General features: G+C 33.2%; 1 protein-coding gene across 1 annotated transcript in view; it reads right to left on the bottom strand.

The window, feature by feature from the left end:
• CADPS2 (calcium dependent secretion activator 2) overlaps positions 1 to 21,802 on the bottom strand; it is a 713,380-nt gene that overhangs the window by 274,800 nt on the left and 416,778 nt on the right. Inside the window, exon 8 of the mRNA XM_074195280.1 lies at positions 17,867 to 18,006. Coding sequence (XP_074051381.1) covers positions 17,867 to 18,006 — 140 coding nt within the window. The remainder of the gene's footprint in view (positions 1 to 17,866; positions 18,007 to 21,802) is intronic.

The following is a 21,802-nucleotide window of genomic DNA, read 5'->3' as shown; positions in this document are numbered from 1 at the left end:
TTTGAGGTCAGCTGCATGGGATATGAATGAGATCTTCCCAGCATATACTCTTCTGTTAAAGGCTACTCTGGTCTAGTTGAGCCTTATGGAAAACTTTTAACTGAGTTATTTGTTCTTTGACAATTTTGTGAAGTTATGTTGCACCTAGATTTTTAAATATCTTCCTCTATATTTTACAAATGAATGTGTAGGTGTTGCCCTTGACTGCCAAATTTTCCTCCTCTTGAGAAGGAGAGCTAAAGAGTTTGTTGCCCAAAATGGTATTTGGGTTCTTTTGTCTTCCTCAACCAGGGTAATCACTTTTCATTCGTTAAACTTCTGTAGGAAAAGGTAATAATTGGAATCTTTCTTTTCCTTAATCCAAGTGGTAATGCCCTGTGGTGGATATTATTCTAGAACTTATGTTAGTTAGATAAGACTTTGGTTAAAAACCCTTTTATGATACTTATTAGTTGTGTAATCCTTAAGAAATCACTAAACCTGAGGCTCAGTTTTTTCATCTCCAAAATGAGAATAAAAATAGTTTCCATCTCACAGGATTATTTTGGACTCACATAAAATAATGCATATAAAGCTCTTTGCAGGCTTTAAAGAGTTATTTAATTATCAATTATTATTATTATAAGTTTGTTTGGATATGTCTAAAGGAATGGTTGTACTTCTACACACTAGCTTCTTTAGTGTGGCAATTATCTTCACTGTGTGTATGCTTTTTGTTTTGTTAAAATTGCCTAATCCTTTGTATAGGTCCTATTCTCTCCACTCACATAGCCAACACACTAGTTTAGCTCTTACCACTTCTGGTCTCTCTGCTTTGAATGATTCTTACTACTCCATTCTATCCTCCATTCAGTTGCCAAAGCTATCTACTAAAAGCCCAGGTTTGACTGTGTAAGTCCCCTCTCAACAAACTCCAACAAACTTCTCTTATCACCACAAGGATCAAAAGTGAATTCCTTTGTTTTTTTAAATCCTTCAAAATTTGGGTCCTTCCTATCTTTTCAATCTTATACTTTTTTTAATTGTAGTCGATAATTTCACTTGTGTTCAACATTTGGTGATCCCATTTGGGATTTTCTTAACAGAAGATACTAGAGAGATTTGCCATTTTCTTCTCCAGCTTATTTTACACATGAAGAAAGATGTCAACAGGGTGACGAGGCTTGCTCAAGGTCACAAAGCTAGTAAGTGTCCCAGGAAGCTTTGAACTCAGGTCTTCCTGACTTCAGGACTGGTGATCTCTGTCAGTTAGCTGCCTCTCCTAGACCCTATTCCCTTCTCTATACTCTACAATGCAGAAATACTAGTCTTTCTCCTTTCTGGAAGTTAATACATCATGGGACTCTATGTTATTTCTCACTCATGGGAAAATATTTTTCCTCATCATCTCTCCTTTTGCTTCCTTCATGTTCAAATTTCAGCTTTTGCAAGATGTCTTTCTTGGTCCCCATAGCTACTACTGCTTTTCTTTCTGAAATTACAAAGCTTTGTATATAACTTGTATTTACTTAAATTATTTAGAGGTTATCTTCATTAGAAAATAAAGTCTTTGAGGACAGGTGATGTTTTTAAGAAAAAAGGGTTTAGTGAAGTGCTTGAATTCAGTAAGTCTTCAATAAATGCTTTTTTAATTTTTTATGTTCTTCATGAGCTCTGTGACCTAAGTCAACTGAGCATTCCATAAAAAGGTTATTTTTGTGTTCTCTTCTGTACCAACTCTGATAATTGCTCTATTTATCTAAGGAACACCTGTAATCTGTCCATTATGCTATCTGTAACATCTTTTTCTTGATTATATATATATATATATATATAAATATATATATACATATATATATATTCTTAAATTTTTGCCTCTTGGACTGTTCTGTCTGGATTAGCACTTAAAATATTTTTGATGTCTTGCTTGTTTGGTTTTGGTTTTTTATTTCATTGGTATAAAGAATTCCTACAAAATTAAACCCATTGGTTATTAAGCTCTGCAAGTGATAGTCATAGAAAATTTCCTGGGGGTACCGAGAGGTCAGGTTAAGCGATATGTCCAAGATCATATAGCTAGTATATAGTGGAGTTAAAACTTGAATTTTAGTCTTGATTTTGAGGCTGATGTTTTTATCCACTCACTCTGCCATGTTTTCTTCCACTTCACTAATAAGTTAGTATTAAAAAAAGTTTAAGACATGATTCTTGGTACTCTTTTTCCCTCTTTTCAGTCACTATTAACATTAATGTTGAAATAGAAGGGACAATATAAGAAGGCCATTTTATATCATAATAAAGGTTATCTTTAAAAAGAATGCATCATTTTTCTGACAATTACATAAAATATATGTTTTTTAATTGTATGTTCTAGGCTTTCTCTGATTTGAATAGTAGCAAGAGATAAATAACCCCTGGATGATTAACAATTTTAAAACTAGTGGAACCTTTCATCTCTCTTGCTCAGACTATCATCACTGATCTCATTTAGTGTTTAAATTGTGATGTTTCTTTTGCTAACTGGACACCCATCCAGTCTACTGAAACAAATTCATTTCACTCTCCACCCAAATATCAATTAATGTGTAATGGATTTCAGGCAATTTAGATACATATATATATATATATATATATGTACATATATATATATATATATATATATATATATATATATATATATATATATATATATATATATGGAACTATAACCTTGAGGCAAAGACAATGTACTGAGCCTGCAAATTCCAGTTATGACATAAAAGATTAAAAAATACACATTGCATATATATAGAAGCAATGAATTATCACATAGACTAGAAGCCAAAACAGAATTCCTCATTTATATTGTCTCTGCATTATCCCTTATCCCTTTTGCTTATCATTTTTACTCTTCAGTCCTTTACAATTTATCCTACCATTTTTTTTTGATCTACCAAGTATATGGCGCTGAATTTCATAGCTTCTGTTGTTTGTGTTGCCTGATTTACATTGCTGATTGAACATGTCTAATTGGTTCCTGTTTCCAAAAGGTAAAAGATATGAAACTTCCTGGCTAAAATAGGACGTAGGCTTGGCAAACTTGTCTTTTTGGTCTTTGAGTACCTTTTTGATTGTTTTAAAGTTTCAATTCTTTACCAGTTGTAGCTCAGCATTCTTATCTGAATTCTTGGCTTTTTTTTGGCCTTTGATCTAATTTTTTGCCTTAGTCTTTAGATTTTATTTTCCCAATATGGTACCTGAGGAGGTCATATTTCTAAACTACTCATCTGGGTCCAGATGGTTGGTTCTGGCTCTTGGTATTCTTCTGTGCTTGACCTACTTTCATTTCTGCACCTTGCCCCATCCTGATCATATCTATCTATGTGCTTTGCTCTTGTGATCTTCAAATCATGGGGCTTTTCCTTTGGCTTATCCTACTTAAATTTTATGGAAGTACATAATCTTTATAATGTAATTTTATAGTTATATGAATTTTAATGAATATGCTCACCAGCAAGTTGAATCAATATCAATAAAAATATTCAGAGAGGGGCAGCTAGGTGGCACAGTGGCTAGAGCACCGGCCCTGGAGTCAGGAGTAACCTGAGTTCAAATCCGGCCCCAGACATTTAATAATTACCTAGCTGTGTGGCCTTGGGCAAGGCACTTAAACCCACTGTCTTGCAAAAAAAAAGTATTCAGAGAGAAAAATATTGTATCGTAGAAGCAAAACTAGACTTTGTTGGCACTTATTGGCTATATCACTTTAGACAAATCATTTACCTTCTCAACCAGAATTTTTCTCATCTATACAATAAAAATAAATAATAAAAATAATAGTAACTAATACTACCAATAAGTCTATCTGAAAAGGATGTTGCGAAAAAATAAATGAACAAATTAAATAGCATTTATTAAACAGTTTTCTGTATCAGACATTGTACAAATTGCTGCAAATACAAGTACTAAAAATCAGATAGTCTCTCTTATTAAGAAGCCTATATTCCAATAGGGGAGAGAAAATAGCTTAGGGTAGTGGTGGCCAGGGAAGAGAGTTCAGTTCTGGGGAGTCACCAGCATCAGTGGGTTGACCTACAGGAACAGTCAAGTGATAAAGCCCATTCCAGAGGAACTAGTTGGATTAATTTAATTATTATGCTTAGAGCGAAAGACAAAAGTAGTTTTGTTAAGGATAAGGGGAGTACAAACCATGTGGCATATATAACAAGATGGCCAGGAGGTCATCTAGTGGTCTGGAGCACAGATAAGACAGCACAAGTTGGCAAGTTTTTATTCACTTAGTTAACCTGTAAAAATAGCTCTAAAATGGAGAGTTCCAAAGCTGAGGAAACTAACATCCTCATGAAATAAGAACACATGTTAATGGGTGTTGGTACAGGTAAAGAGGTATCGGTCAGTACAAGCAAGGACATATTCCAGATTTAGGTAACAGGTGTGATGAGATGTGAACCAAGGTTTGATGAGGTAAAGGAGGACTGGCTAAGTCTTGAGGGCTGGGTAAACCTTTCATTAAAAAAGAAACTTTATAATCATTACAGCAGGAGTTCTCTTCTAGAGGCACACATTACTTTCCATAGGAGATCTAAGAAACTTGTCCCAATAGTCTTTATCAATTACGCCTTTACTTCGTGTTAGATACTAAGCCAAGTACTGAGGATATAAAGGCAAAAACCACAGCCATTGCCCTCAGGGAGCTCACATTGTATGGGGAACAAAATATGTAATTGAATACATAAATATGAGTATAAATGGGAGGCAATCTCAGGACAAAGGCATTAGCAGTGAAGGAAAGTGAATGGATAAGAAAAGCTGGTAATGGAATCTTATTGAAGGTAAGATTTGAATTGATTCTTAAAGTCAGGAGGCAGTAAGTAAAGAATTTCTTAAAGGGTACAGGCGATTAATATATTGTTTTTTTTAAAGGCAAATGGGGTTAAGTGACTTGCCCAAGGCCACACAGATAGGTAATTATTGTCTGAGGTCACATTTGAACTCAGGGTACTCCTGACTCCAGGGCTGGTGCTCTATCCACTGAGCCAAGTAGCTTCACCAGATTAATATATTATCTTACTGAAATATTCTAAAAGGTATAGTGTTTGTAAAAATTATGTAACAGAGAATATTATGATAATAAGAATGTTCTGCACTGAGTTTGTGAAGAATTAATCTTGATTTTATTTAAGGGCATATGCATAGTGTACTTCAGAATTCCTTTTCAACTAAATAGAGGGTACAAAAAGATTTACTAAAAGGCCAAAGGGCAGCAGGGTGGAGTGTGGACATTTTTCTGAAACCTACAGTTATTTTTATATTCTCTAAAATGAGGAACTTGGACCAAAGGAGCAGTCTCTAAGGTTTCTTCCAATCTGAAATTGTGAAAGAGTCAGTGGCACTGTGAGACCCCAAGCCTGCATCTTCTTCTCCCTTGATACATCTATGTATCTGTAATCTCATCAAAATGTGAGGAACCCTTTAGAGGAGCAGACCTATTTACACCTCATCCTCTGCAACTCTTGTTCTCATCTTCTCAATCAATCCACCATCAAGGCCATGTACTATCCTCTCAATCAATCCTATATATAAGATCACTCTTTGGGGGCCCTTTTCCTAGATCTTTTTGTATGGTGTGAATAGCAGTGCCACAATGGGGTTGTACATGATTTATCCTCTACTTTTTTAGTTGATTAAACATAAACTTGAGACAGAAAAAAACTTATGAGTATAAATGCATCACAGAAAAGTTTTTTTTTTCTGGGAAAGAGTTGTATTTTAATTTTTCATTTGCCAAATGAACACCAACCTCTCCTTGTATATCCTTTTCTGCAAGGCATTTACTATTTTTATCATGAAGAAATGTCATAACTCCATATAAAAGAATAAAGAATGCAAACAATATCTAAGATAATATTAAAAGGAGGAAAGGAATAGCATTTACTTAGGACCAGACACTGTGCTGATAAGAACTCTACAAATATCTCAAAGGATAACAAGCTAAGTTTTCCAATATATGAAACTTATTTTGATCAACCACAATATTGATCAGCTATCATTTGGATATAGTAAAAAATTATTACTTTTTTATTTGAACAAGAAAATGAGCTACAATTAGCAATTAAATTAGAGAAAAATTATTCATAAAATATTTTGTATTTTGAAAGTAACAATAAATGATAATAAAGCTAAGTTGAAAAGGACTGAAATAAATGGAAAAGATATATTTTATTATTTTTTCATTTGCTAAGGGCTATTCTCTAAGTGATCTCTAAAAATTGTGATTAGATGTAAATAAAAGCTAATCAGTTGTTCAAACACAGATGATCGCTTTTAAGTCAAAGGATTTTTTTTCCCCTTGAAAGTAGAAAGATGAAAATGATTACAGTAATAAAGGGAAAAAGACACACATCCACACACATAGAAACAAATTGACAGCTAAGTCAAAGGATTGAAAAAATAATGCATTGCATTTTAAAGAATCAAGCAGAAACCAGGACAGGGATATGGTCTTCCTTTTGTTGCTGTTTGTTTTGTAGCACTGTTTTTCTTTTTTGGGCAGTTTTTGTTTTTGTTTTTGCAAGGCAATGGGGTTAAATAACTTGCCCAAGGTCACACAGTTAGGTAATTACTAAGTGTCTGATGCTAGGTTTGAACTCAAGTACTCCTGACTCCAGGGCTGGTGCTCTATTCACTGCACCACCTAGCTGCCCCCTGTATAGCATTGTCTTTCATACAAAGTGAAATCAAGTAGCTAAAATGACAAATTTAGGAAAATTAATATTATACCTATTAACATTTATTTTGTTATTACATTACCTTTAATTAACAGTTACATTAAGGCAACCCAAGGATAATTCAATCTCTTTTTCTCATGTTACAGCTGAAGATTTAAGGCCCAGAGAGGTTAAATTATTCTCCTAAGGTCATAAATCTAGAAGGGCTCTGAACTAGGTACTAAACTCACATGAAATAACTCCAAGTTTTATTCTTTTCATTATTGTTATTAGATAACTTACTGAAATTCTCACAATAATGAAATGATTAATATATATAAAGTACTTCGCAAAATTTAAAGAACTATATAAACAAGGAATATAATTGCTATCACTTCCATAATATTAGAGATGATTTACATTTCCTTCTTTTTAAATTTCTGTAAATTGAATCAAGATTTAAAAAGGGGAGCAAAAGGAATGCCATGGAACTAATTTTTCCTTAGTTTTTTCTTCACCAAAAATGTATTAGAGATTTATATACAATTTATTTATTTAAAAATTCAAAAAAACAGCTTGAGTTTCTAGTTAATATTACTAGTGGAGGGGGGGAAGGGAAGGAAGAGATGTTGTTACATTGAGTTTCCTTTCAAGATGATTTAATTCCATTTGCTTTAAAAAATCTTTTTTAAAAGGCTCAGATTGCAACTAGAGCACCCTGATGTACTTCATTGCCACAGTACCTTCCTTTTGGTCTTCTCACAATACAAATCTAAAATAAGGAAGAGTATGAAGGAAAGAGAAGGGGTAGCAATGTAGTTTGGAAATGTTTCCAGTTAATCTCTTCCACATTCAATCATGCACATTGTATTGTTGCTCTATAAATAGATAATAGCAAGACAATAAAAGAAAATGCTTTGACCTCTAGCAGACATCTAAATTATCAGGATTTTAGAGGTACCAAAACACTGAAATCATTCAGAGCTTAAGAAATTTAAAATCAAATGCCAGTTTAACTGACATGGTCAAGGTGTTCTAGTTACTTGAAGTTTCTAGTTAAGTAGATTATATGAAAGGAAAAAGCCCTAGTTCAGCCATTAGGGGATAAAGAGGTGGAAATCTAAAGCATAATAATAAAATTCCCTTGCCTCTATGTTGCAAGATCATCATTATCAATCACTCAGTCAATAGGTATTTATTGTCTATGATATGTCTATGTCTATGATATGTCTATAAGTGATTTAGGGATACAAAGGAAAACAGACACTCTCCATCCTTATTTTTTGGAAACATGTTCAAGCAGAACATAGGCAGAGGAACAGGATTAGGTTAGTGAATTATAGTCTCAGCAATCACAGGGAGGTAGAATGTTACACTCTTTCCACAAGCAAAAGTATTATTAATTTGATTTTCCCCAGATTAGTTGCAAGGAGCAGAAAGTGGAGAGGTAGGAAGACTTGTAGATCCTGATGGGGAGGAGGAGCACTGACAAAGAAGATGACAAAACTGAGTAGTCAATGCTATCCGGAAGTGAAACACTTTCGGGGATCAGCTTGACTGACATAAGCGACGGAGGTGATTAAATTCACTATTAGGAAAGTTCAGCCCTAGAAGTAAGACAAGCAAAGTAAAAAAAAGTCTATATGTAACAACCAAACAACAGAAATTTGGGCAAAGATAATCCTTTTATTGGGTTTTTTTAAACATTTTTCTTAATTTTTACTTTTTTGGGGTTTTTTTTGCAAAGCTGTGGGGGTAAGTGACTTTCCCAAGGTCACAAAGTAGGTAATTATTGAGTATCTGAGGTCCATTTAGAATTCCTGACTCCAGTGCTCTATCCATTGCAGCACATAGCTGCCCCTTTTTTTTTTTTAAACAGGTATTTGGTGTGGTTACAAGGATGCTGGGATTCAGAAGCAGAAAATCTGGCCTTCCAGAGGTAAGCTGGGATACTAGTGAGGAACTCAACTGTAAAGAGAGGATAAAGGAGAGCTGAAAGGAGTCAAAAGACTCCTATCCTAACTCTGCTAAAACATACTTTTGAATTACAAATCACAACTTCCAAGATCATCAGTTTTTCTCATTTGTAAACTTAAAAACAGTGTCTGAATCTCATCAAATTGCAGTAGAATTTGCCACTTGAAGCAATTGAATTTTTAAAATTTGGACTTATTTTTCAACATTTCACATAGAGAAAAATATTCTAAAAGAATGGAAAAGATCAGGAACTAAGCTTTTACTGACAAGAAAAAGGCAATTAAAGATACCTTAGCAATCACTAACAAGAAGCTTCCATTTTTAATCTCTATCAAATATTTAGGAGAATGTGTGCTCATCAATGGCACTCTTGCTTCAGCTGTGAACAAGACTGGTTGATTTATAAAGTGGATGACACCCTTGGGATCACATATATTTTAGAGAAGTGTCAAGACTAAAAGATCTTTCTGTGTCCATTGTTTATTGACTTTAATAAAGCATTTGGCTTGGCTGAGCAAAACAGCCTTGAAGTTCTTCTCAGACAAGGTGTCTCTTATGTGTAATTCAGATTTATATGAGACTCTATAACAAATGAGATTAGAGAACTTACTTTGTTCAACTGTCTGGTGAGTATTGCTATTTAGTAAGGTGTCAAATAGGAAGAAATACCTTCTCTGGGGGTGTTTGTCTTTGTCACAGAAAATGTCTTATTTAAGTTTAAAGTAAAGATAAGATTTCCCATTGATAGTGATGGTCTGTAAATGATCCTATTCATAGACAATCTTTTACTTACTAATTTCGCCCAACCCTGGAATGTTACAAAGTCTCTTCAGCAAAGTACTACTACCACCATTGCTACTACTACTACTACTACTACTACTACTACTACTACTACTACTACTACTACTACTACTACTGCTACTATTACTATTATTACTACTGCAGCTGCAGCTACTTCTTCTACTACTATTGCTATTACCACCACCACGGCTACTCTACTGTTGTTGCTACTACTATAACTGACATTACAATTATCATCACAACCACTACCATCACCACTACTTCTGCTACTACTATTACCACTACTACTACTACCATCACTATACAGAGCTACTATCATCACTATTACTGATAATTGCTATCATTTTGATAATGCTTTAAATTTTTCAAGGTAATATGTACACACACACACACACACACACACACACACACACACACACACACACACACACTTTTCCAGAATATAAAAAAGTAGTTGGATGGATAGTCTGGCAGCTCCCCCATCCTGAGTCCTTGGTCAGTGCTCCATTCAAACAATTAACATGCAGGTGTTTATTAATTATCTTCAAGGCCAGAGGCCTCTGGATTGAGAAGCACAAGATCTGTAGAGTAGGAATCCTTCCATCAAGAAGGGAGTTAAATATCTGCAACTGAGAATGGCATCTGTATCCTGAGAAAGATTTGAGGATTTTGAACAAAGATCAAAGACTATTACTTTTAGTTTAAAAAAAACCATTATCCTATTATGCAATTCTGCTATATCTCATACTTTATGTTTCTTCCTTAAGGATATGATTTCTCTCTCATCACATTCAACTTAGATCAATGCACAGCATGGAAACAATATAAAGACTAACAAACTTCCTTCTGTGGGGGGTGGGAAACAAGATTAGTGGAAAAACTGCAAAATTCAAAATAAATAAAATATTTCAAAAATAAAAAAGAAGGGATTTTAGTATGGCTATCAGTGAATCCTGACACCATAAGAAAGTGAAACTGACTTTGATCATGATTCTCATCACTACTACCACCACCCACCACCACCACCATCACTAACATTTAAATAGCATCTACACCATGCTGGAACCTATATTAGGTGCTGTGATTCTCACAATGAAATGGGGGGTGGGTCTTATTATTACTACTTTTTTTTTACAGAAGAGGAAACTAAGGCAAACTAAGTAAGTTGCTCAGGGTCACAGCTAAGACGTTTCTTGCTATCCTTTCAGAATCAATGTCCTGCTATATTTCAAAGACTGTAAATCAGTGTTTAAAGAGGAGGAGACAAAATAGAAGACATCACCTCTATGAACTGAATTTTGGTCTTCTTGCTCAACAAAAAGGCACAGCACTGACTTTGAGGACAAACTTCATGGGCACAGCATTATGAAAGAAGATCACAAGGTCAATTATCTAGAGCTTGAAGGGATCTCAGAAGTTATTTAGGATAATCATTTTACTTAACCTGTGAGGAAACTAAAACTCTTAGACTTTAAGTGATTTACCCAAGACTACACAAGTATTATATTCCAGAAGTGGGATTTGAACTCAGATTATCTGTCCCCAGAGAAAATGATCTTTTCATTGCACTATGATTCTTCATGATAGAACACTGAGCAATTAGCACCTCAGAAAACAGGTTAAGTCAGATCACCCAAATATATTTATAGATGAAGCAGAAGGACAAAAAAGACATTTGAAATGGAGCAAAAGAGATGTAATCAGAAATCTAATAGTGACAAGGGGGCAGGTAGGTTGTTTAGTGGATAGACCACCAGTTCTGGAGTCAAATCTGGCCTCAGACAATTATATGACTTTGGTCAAGTCATTTAACCCTGTTTGCCTCAGTCTCATAAAGAAGATAACAGGAAAAGAAATAGCAACAACTCTAATAACTCTGCCAGAAAACCCCAGAAGGGGTTACAAAGAGTTGTACAGAACTAAAAATGACTAAACAACAACAAATCACTGATAACAACTGCTTCAATATCCTATGTACTATGTAGAGCTGTGGTTATGCCATTTTAAAAAATCAAAGTATAAACAAGTCCTCTAACCTAAACTAATTCACATAAAAATTATGCTGAAGGTAAAATTTTTTTAAAAAACATTCAGGGTATTAAATGTTTGTTTTTGAGTAAAGTTTCTATCATTGCTACAAACAAGACTTAAGATTATCTAAATGAGAAATCAGGGATAAATGACAAATTCAGTGATATGAATGGCTATTACTGAGCCTAGTTAGGGGATGGGGAGTGTGCCACACTTTTCAGCATCACTTAATTCATATACTGTAGAAAAATAGGAAAGAGCTAACTTAACAAATACTATTTTGGTCAAGGAACCCAATAAAAAGCATTGTAAAATTTCCATTTTCTTTCTATTTGTAGCTGAATTGGAAATGATATTTTAAAAACCACAAATTTAGAAACAGCTATGATAAGGGAAAATGTTAAATTTATGCATCTCTGATTGTGGCAAGTGACTTTTTTCTTGTTATTAAATTTCTTTGCCTTTTGAACTCAGTCACACATCTGAGAGGTTTTATACTAATTGTTCACCAATATTGCTCTGTTCAACTTTTATTACAAAATAATTTTTTATATGTTGAAGATTAAGAATTTCTCATTTGTTCACATGACTACACATATATACATATCAAATTAAATTCCTTTCCTTTATTTATAGCTTATATGTGTCAGTAAAGTTCTTTATTTGAGAATTTTTAAATTTAATTTTAATTTTGGCTGAATTTTCTTTGCTATAAAGATATAAATGACATTTAACTAACGCTCTGATAGTCCTTCTGAGCTCTGAGACAATACTAATGTTTAGCCACTAGGCTATGCTAAAGGATAGCACATTCAATAAAATCTACCTCTTTTTGTCTTCAACACAGAAGCAAACAAGCATACATAAGAGAAAATCATAAAATGTTAAGAAATAAGTTTATTTAATCACTTTCTTCAGTAGGTAAAGGATCATAACATATATATAGTGCAACTCCTTTAAAATTAGCTTTGCATATATATATATATATATATATGTATGTATGTGTGTGTGTGTTAGAGATGACAATTGGTTTAGATAGGCTATCCATGCATTCATTTTTATTCAGATGAAATATATCTATTCATATTTACTTATCTATATCAAAACAGATTTTAATTTTGTTATAGCAAATAAAATAAACATTCAATAAACCCGAGCTGAGCACCTATAAGATAGTTTTTTAAAAAACTGTTTCTTTGTCTTCTTTTTATGTATTTTTGTACTGGCTCTCCCTTTCTTTCCCTTCTAACCCACAAGGCTATGCCAACTCACCTCAGTTTCCCTAGTTTCTTTTAAAACTCACCACCAATTCCACCTTCTAAAAAATGTCTTTCCTTGTTTTCCTAATTGTTAGTGACTTCTCCACTAAGATTACCTTCCATATATGCTGGGTCTCATTCCTACAGATATATATATATATATCTATATCTATCTATATATATATATATATATATAGATATATATATATATGATATAAGAGAGCATCTTTTTATATTATACACACACACACACACACACACACACACACACACACACAAACATAGATTTTGTCTTTCCCATTAGAATTTGCATTTCTTGAGGGCAAAAGTCATATTTTTTTGTGTGTGTTTTCTTTTGATTCTGGAGGTTTGGGGGGGGTTGGCCTTTGTATAGTGTTGGCACATAGTAAATGTTTCAGAGGTGCTTGTTGCTTGACATGATTTGTATTAAATAAACTTTACTTTTTTGCTTTAAAGGAGTTAAAAAATGTAAAACAACATTTGACAACTGAAATTTTAGTTGAAATTACTGAAATTATGCTTTTTTCACTAGATTACATAATTTAATGAATTCTACTTTCATTTATAATTGCTATTTACAACTCTTAAAACCATGTCATGTTTGTCTACATTGCTAAAATGTATTAAATATATCTTGTTATTTAAAATAGTAGAAAAAATAAAGTGTATGTATGTGTGTGTGTGTGTGTGTGTGTGTGTGTGTTTACTTCCTTCCATCATGAAGCTTACAATTCAATAGGAATAAAGCTATACCAAACCTCATTTGTAAATGACTGTCATAACATCTATAAATGTTGCAAATAGGTGTGGGAATCCCATGAAACAACATAGAGCAATGCTTAACAAATCTCAAAGAATTACAGAAATATCTAATATTATTGTCCTAGGGACAAAAGCATAAAAGCATATGAATTAGTTTAGGTTAGAGTACTTGTTTATACTTTGATCTTTCAAAATAGCTAACCACAATCCTATATAGTACATAAACAATGATCAAATATTTACTGAGTTACAATACAAAGTAGCATATGCTAAATGTCAAAGAAGAGTTACAAACACATAAAAGCTACAGAAAATCAAGAAAAGGAAAACCATTGAGGAATTGGCTTCTGAAGGGATAAAGAAAAAAATAGTTATCTCAACATTACATAACATTTCAAAGACTAATCCTCAATAAGGGCCTAAAACTAATGTCCTTAATTTTCATTCTGCTGTTTAATCCACTTAAAAACTCTGTAAGAAGGGTTTCCTATGTGTGAGATAAAAAATATTTTTCCTTACAAGAATTCACTTTCTTTTCAATTATTCATAGCCTTAAGTTAATTATTTATCACAGAATGAATTATTGACAGAACACAATTCATACAGCCCAAAAGCAAAGTGCTATTAATCTACCATTCCTAATACATTATTATACTTTGGTTTGTAATAACAGGATTTACAAGAACAAAGTTAGTTGCTTTTGATTTTTTTTTTACTAAATATAATGAAATCTAGCAAAACAAAATTCTAAAAACTTTTTAAAGATAGTTTCAGTGATGAAGCATTAGTTCCTTGCTTTCTTCTGTTTCTCACTGTACTCCCCCCTCTCTCCCATTTTAAAGTTGACATATTTCTTACAAAATAGCATGAAAAGCCTATAACATCTTTAATATCCTAGTCTTGATGGTGGGAATCTATTGTATCACCAAGGTGTCACTGTATAATCTTAGATTTAGAATTTTACAGGACATTAGAAATAATTTAGCTCATTTTACAGATGAGATATCAGGTTCAGAGAGATGAACTCACAGAGGTAGTAAAAATTAGTAGATTTGATATGTGATCTCAAGTCCTCTGACTTCTAAGACACTGATATTTCTATTACTAGATTATAGTAAAAATTCTTCTTAATTTAGGTAAAGTGACCAATATGTTAATTTTGGTTCAGCTGTCTAGGAACTAGAAAAATGACATTTTCATCTCTGGAAGTCTTTATGCTTTAATGATTTTTTAGACAGTATTTTTGACTGATGGATAAGAAGTCTTGGGAAATTTGAAGATGAATTTAGCTACTCCAATTCGTGTGTATGTGTGTGTGTGTGTGTGTGTGTGTGTGTGTGTGTATGTGTGTATAAAATTTTTAAAATGCTCTCCCTTTATATTGCTTCACAATTATCTGTAGTAAATGGACACAATAAAACAAACCATTCTAATCATACATTGCTAAGGCTAAAGGGATTTATCCCACTAGTATTCAGAGCACAGTACACAGACAAAAAAACATTATAATGAAAAAAGAAAAATCTGGACTGAGAATCAGGAGATTTGGATTTGCACAAATCACTTAACCTAAACAGAAATTTAGTTCATAGGCATATTTAAATAGAAATATCAGCTTAACAATCTGGTACTGGAGCAAGGACTCCTGAATGTTATCACCACTACCACAAATTAATAGATCTTGTATTTATACAAAACTTATAACAATATTACTGAAGCTAAGGATCAAAGAATTCCATTGCACAGGGCCATGTATCTAGCAAGAATCAAATTGCCATTTTCTGAATCCAGGACCATTGTTCTTTCTACTACCACTCTCTACCTAGACAAACTTGGGTAAGAACCCATTTCCAAGAGAAGATACTGCATATGGTATTATTAGATCATAAAGCATCATGTTTTGGGTGAAGAGTCAGTCACAGGGCTTCTTATTTATGCAACTATTTTGGCCTAACCACCTAGACTTTATCCAGTTTTGGCAGTCAGTCTCAGTTTCACAGATGAATTCCTAGAAAAGGCTTTTGAGCAATGTTGTTTTTTTTTTTTACTTTCTCTTATCTTCCTTTTAACTCTTTAAAATCTGGCTTCAGACCTCATTACTTAACTAGGACTGTTATCTAAAAAAGTTATTAATCATTTCCTAATTGCCTAATTCATTGATCTTTTCTCAATCTTTAATCTTCCTGACCTCTCTATCAGTTGAAACCCTTCCCTCCTGGATAATCTCTCCTTTCTGAGTATTTGTGACATTGTTATCTCAGTTCTTCTCTTAACTACCCAATTGCTCCTTTTGCTTCATTATTATCAGATTAGCTAACTAAAGGAATGCTGCAAACCTCTATCATGGGCTCTTCTCTAGATTCTTGATTTCATCAACTCTTAATCAGATTAATTACCATCTCTATGATGATGACTCCAAGACATATAATAGATCTCTAGTGAAAGAACTGACTACTTCTTGAGGCAACTCAATCTACGTTTGGAGAGCTCTAAAGAGCTAGGTAAGTTTCTCTTAAATCAATTATAGGTTGACATCTTTACAACTTTTACTTACCACTCATAGTAGTCCTACCCTTACAGATTAATATTAATTGTCTCTTTCATATGATAGCCTCTAGATTATCTATCATGCCCTTCTTTAAAGTCTTCACCACACTAAACATTCTCAGTTCCTTCAACCAAGTCCCATGAAGCATAACCTTAAGTATTTTCACTGTTCGAGTGATATTCCCTTTAAATGACGTCTAACTTGCCAAAGTACTTTACAGAGAAGTGGTACTGAGAACTAAAGACACCACCATAGATCTGTCTTCAATGGGACAAAGTACAGTAATACTATATCACCCTAGTCTTGGACACTATGCTTCTCATTTTCATGAAGATATGATTAGCTGTTTAAGTTGTTTTATCAAACTGTTGACTCATGTTGATCTTGCAGTCTAAAATGCTCAGGTCTTTTAGAGATAGAATAATTAATTAAAAGCATTTATTAAACACCTATTATGTGATGACATTGTGCTAAACATTGAGGCTGCACATTCAAAGAATGAAGTTTATTATATTGGGGAGATAATTATATGTGTGGACATAACAGAAAATGTATATTTTCATTAAGTATTTAAATTAAAAGTATATATATATATATATATATATATTTAAACAAATACATCTGTGCTACAGGAAATGATGAGCTCAAGTGATATTAGAAAAACATGGATATTCCTACAAAAAAATGAAGAGCAAAACAAGTAGAACCAAATCAGGAGGCAGGTAGTCATGTATGATGGTTATGTCATGTGTAAGGAATAAAAAGAAGGTCACTTTTGCTAGATTATAGAGAACAGGTTGGGGAGTCATGCCCAATGAGATTGGAAAAATATGTTGGAACCGGACTGTGTAATGTTTCACAAGTTGAAATAGAAGATTTTATATTTTACTCTGGAGGCAGTAGGAAGTCACCAGAGTTGAAAAAGTAATATAGTAACATGGTCAGATCTGAATTTAAAGAAAGTTACTTCAGTAGTATTATGTAGTGTGGCAGGGAGATCATTTAGGGAGCTATTAAAATAATCCAGGCAAGAAAAACTCAGCCAATGTGGGGGAGGAAGGGGTTTGAGAGATGACATATAGATAGAAATGACAATATTTGTCAACTTACTATATATGTAGGACAAGAAGGTAAGGAATTGAGGATAAAGGAAAGGTTACAGACTTCAGAGACTAAGAGGATGCCTTCAACAGAAGTTTGGAACATAAATTAATTGATAGTTTGTACTTTGAAGATATTAAATAAACAAGAAAAATTAAATGATATTCTACATTGGAAGATAGAAACATCTTTAATCATCTTGGGATAATTTTCCAAAAACTATTAAAAAGTCTCTTTGAAGATTCTAAAGTTAAATGTAATTTATCTAGAAGACAAGTCTTAACTGAGCACTACTTAAGTGCCAACTATGTAACTTTTGTTAACTGATTTATTTTCTGCGAATTTATTTTCATAGATATGTATGGGAACATCAATAATTTGTCATATATTTTGAAGAATGGATAGAATTAAATTCCAGGAATCTTGAAGAAAAATATTTTACTCAGATGTGAAGTTGAGACCCCTAGAAAATCTACTCCTATCTAGATAATAAATTAGATATTATCTTTAAGGAAAAAGGATGAAAGAATTCAAGAGAGGACACCCTGGTAATCAGCTTTGTTCGGCCACACAATTCCATAGTTAAGCATAATTAACACCATTTAAAAATAAATAACTATAGAAAACTAACCTCCTTATTAAAATATTGATGCTACCAATCCTCTCAAATCAAAACTCACCCACTATGTTTCATATGTGGTGGTTTATCCATTCTCACGGCCAATTTGATTTTCAGATCAGAATCTTGACTATTTTTTGGAACCACCATTCTGTGCAATTCAGCTGTCTTTGAACTGTTAGATGTTGGATACAAAATCACCTGTAAGGAACAAGATGGAAAACTTTTCAGTGTATTACATAGAAATCCTTCTTGCTGGCAACAAGATCTCTCTTACATATTTTCCAGTTTAAAATAAAAGAGGCCTAAATGTGTCTAGTGCACTATTTGATTTCCTCCTTTCACAGAAGATGAGGATTGAGATATAGACTCATTTGTTTTCTGATAAATGTTCATTTTCATATTATCACATAACATATTTTCTTCTTATGCCACATCAGAGGGAATTAAAAGCACAATGGGATCCAGCTGAAATGAGAGCTTAAAAATTCCCCTGGGCAATAAAATGAATACATTAGATATCAAAACTGCACTATGTAGGGAATAGAACTTTTGTGTGTTCTTTTGAAATGAAATATATTGCTCTGTAAAAGGAAAACTAATCTCTGGCAGCACAAACTATACTCATTTTAATATTTTCATTATAAAAGAGATGTACTATGAAAATCAATTAGAAGTAGAAAAGACATGCTTAAAGTAGATTTTTCTGCTTGTATCATAGGCTCAATAAATAACTGATTCTGAATAGTTTTTTAAAAAACTATTTTTAAAAAACTAGGAAAATGTAGTCAGAGTTCTAATAAATTATTTTCAATTGATTTGTGAAAAAATATTTTATTCCAAAAGTTAATCTGTTTTGTTGGTATTTCACTGATAAAAACAACAGGTCCTTTTCATCCACCCCTCTCCACTCCAATTTTCTGACCAGTTATATGATTTAGGCACAGTCCAGATTTAGTGATGGTCTCCTTTAGAAAGAGTCTTAATACCTGAAATAATTCTTCACATCTACCTTTTTTTTCAGGACACAGTTTAAATCATATCTTCAATAAGAGGTACTTTCTGGTCTGCCTACTTGGAACAAACCAGTTATTTACAAAACTGTATTTTCTCTCCCCTATTAGAATGTAATATTCTTCAAGGGTAGAGATTATATATTTATCTATCATAGCACTTAGCCCAATGTCAGAAACATATTACTTATTGCTTGATGACAACTGTTGATAGTCTATATTCAGATATTAATGGACAAATAAAATGGGATGCAAGCACGGTTGTATAGCAGATGGTGACAGGTGGTGGAAAAGAGAGACTGGAGTCAAAAAGATCCAGATTTCAAATCCTTCCTCTGGCAAATATAGCCTGGAGAGGCAGTGGATATTTTGCTCAGATACTTCCTAGTTGTGTGTATTTGGGTAGGTTTCCTCACATGTAAAATGGGTATCATAATAAAATCTACCTCAAAAGGTTGTTGTGAGGATCATATGAGAACCTATGAAACAAAATACTTTGTAAACCTTAAGATGCAATATGAATGTTAGTTTTCCTTATTGTTGTTGTTATTATTACAGTGAGATCATGGAAAAAAGTCAATTATTCAATGCGGAATAGGGCTATATAAGATAATACAGAATTTCAGAGTTGGGACTTCAGAGGCTATCTAGACCAATCTCTAAATTACTAAGGCTCCTAAAATACCTATCTCCAATATGAAGTCATCTAGAATTTGCAGGATTCACTTTAGGCTAGATGATGCAGTGGTTAAAGCTCTGGTCTTGGAATCAAGAAGATGGGAGTTTGAATCCTGCCTCAGATACTTACTAGCTATATGACACTGGGCACCCTAACTATTGCACCCAGGCCCATCTCCAGTTGACCTGATCCATATCTGGCCACTGGACCCAGATGGCTCTGAAGGAGAAAGTGAGGCTGGTGACTTAGCACAGTACCTCCTCATTCAAATCCGACAAACATCATCACACCTCAACCTCCAAAAGTAGCCCATTCTACTTTGGGATATCTCTAAGGGTTAAGAAGTTTTTCCTGACATGGATTTTAACTATGCTTCTTTGCAACTCCCCCTCTACCCCACCCCCATTTCTTCTGGTTCTACCCTTCTATGCCCAAACAGAGCAAATCTATTCCTTCTTCCACATGACAACTCTTCAAATTCTAAACATTGCCTGGACACATAATTTGTTTACCAAAATCATTCAGTGACAGAGAACTCCTATAGGTCTATAAAAGCTGTACTAGTAGTTCCATCTGCAGTTACAAATGTAATTATGAAGAACTGATGGAAACAGAAAGAGCACAGTACAATAAAGGATAAAGAGCTGACTTCTGAGTTAGGAAGATCTGGGTTCATGCTCTGACTCTGGAATATATTGACTGTGTGACTCTGGGCAAGTAAGCCATTTCATGTCTCAGGGGCACATGACAACTCTGAGATTTTAAGAAGTGGAGCCAAGAGCTGACATTTGGAGTTCCTTTCACTAAAGAAGTCAAAGATGCAATTTTTTTTAAAAAAAGGAAATACACAAGGTTCTAAGAAATAGTTTTATTCTTCTTTAACAAAAAAAAAAACAAAATAATTGATTCATCAAGTTAGCCTCAATTTTCTTTGATATGGACATGAATGTTTTATTATATACATGTAGATAGAAAATTTATAAATGGAAGTAACCTTTAAATTCATGGAAGGAAAAATTATTTGAACAATAGCACATATAAAGATATCTTTTATTTATTATTTTATTCTTTTCAAAGTACATATAAATTATCTGTTCATTTAATAAATATTTATTGAATGATCAATGCCTGCAGAAATTTATTTGAATGCAAGAGAGATACAGACAAATATGAGAAGAAAAATGGCTCAGTGGAAAGTTCCCAGGAATATATATACTTGCCCTCTTTCTGCTTAACACATATCAATGAATTGGATAAAAGTATAAACCACCTCTGTGAAAGACAGAAAGCTGAGAGAGATGACTAACACAATGAATGACGAGCAGTATCAAAAAAAATTAATGGGCTATATTACTTTAGACTGAATCTAATAAGATAAAATTCAATTGGGATAAATGTGAAGGCTTTTATTTGAGTTTAAAAATTATGGATTTATATAGTCTGAAAAAGATCTATTGATTTAAAGGGAATTACAACAGAAAAGGTATGATATGTCCCCCCTACCCTGGCCAAAAGTTAATGCTACCTTGATCTGCATTAAGAAATTAAGAAATTTGAAAAAAAAAATAAAGGTAGAAATTAAAAAAGAAATGAATAGCATATCTTTCAGGAATAAAAAATGATTATCCCTCAATATAGTCCTGACTAAATCATATTTTATTATTATATTCAGTTATGTGAATCACAGAACATTGATAATATGCAGAATGTACACAGGAGAGCATTCAAAATGGTAAAGTCTTTTTTAAATAGTATTTTTCCCCCTACATGACAATTTCTAGCATTGACTTTTATAAGATTTCGATTTCCAAATTTTTCTCCCACCCTCTGTTCCTCATCTCTTCCAAAAATGGCAGGCAATTTAATATAGGTTATACATGTGTTATCATGTAAAACATATTTCCCTATTAGTCACAGCTATGAAAGAAACATTTAAAGAAAAAAAACAATAAAGTAAGTGAAAAATATATGCTTTGATTTGCATTAAGAGTCTATCCGTCCTTTATTTGTATGTGGATAGTATTTTCCTTCACAAGTCCTTTGTAGTTTGCTAGGAATATTGTGTTGCTGAGAAGAGCTGAGTCATACATAGTTGATCATCATATAATGTTGTTGATATGGCATACAATATTTTCCTTGTTCTGCTCATTTCACTTTGCATCAGTTCATATAAATCTTTCCAGTTTTTTTCTGAAATCTGTCCTCTCATTTCTTACTGCACAACAGTACTCCATTACAGTCATTTACCACAGCTTGATCAGCCATTCCCTAGTAGATGGGCATTCCATCCCCTCAGGTTCCAATA

This window comes from Macrotis lagotis, chromosome 7 (assembly GCF_037893015.1).
Source record: "Macrotis lagotis isolate mMagLag1 chromosome 7, bilby.v1.9.chrom.fasta, whole genome shotgun sequence".
NCBI lineage: Eukaryota > Metazoa > Chordata > Mammalia > Peramelemorphia > Peramelidae > Macrotis > Macrotis lagotis.
Note: the sequence above shows the minus strand (reverse complement) of the source record. Positions and strands in the feature narration are given on the sequence as shown.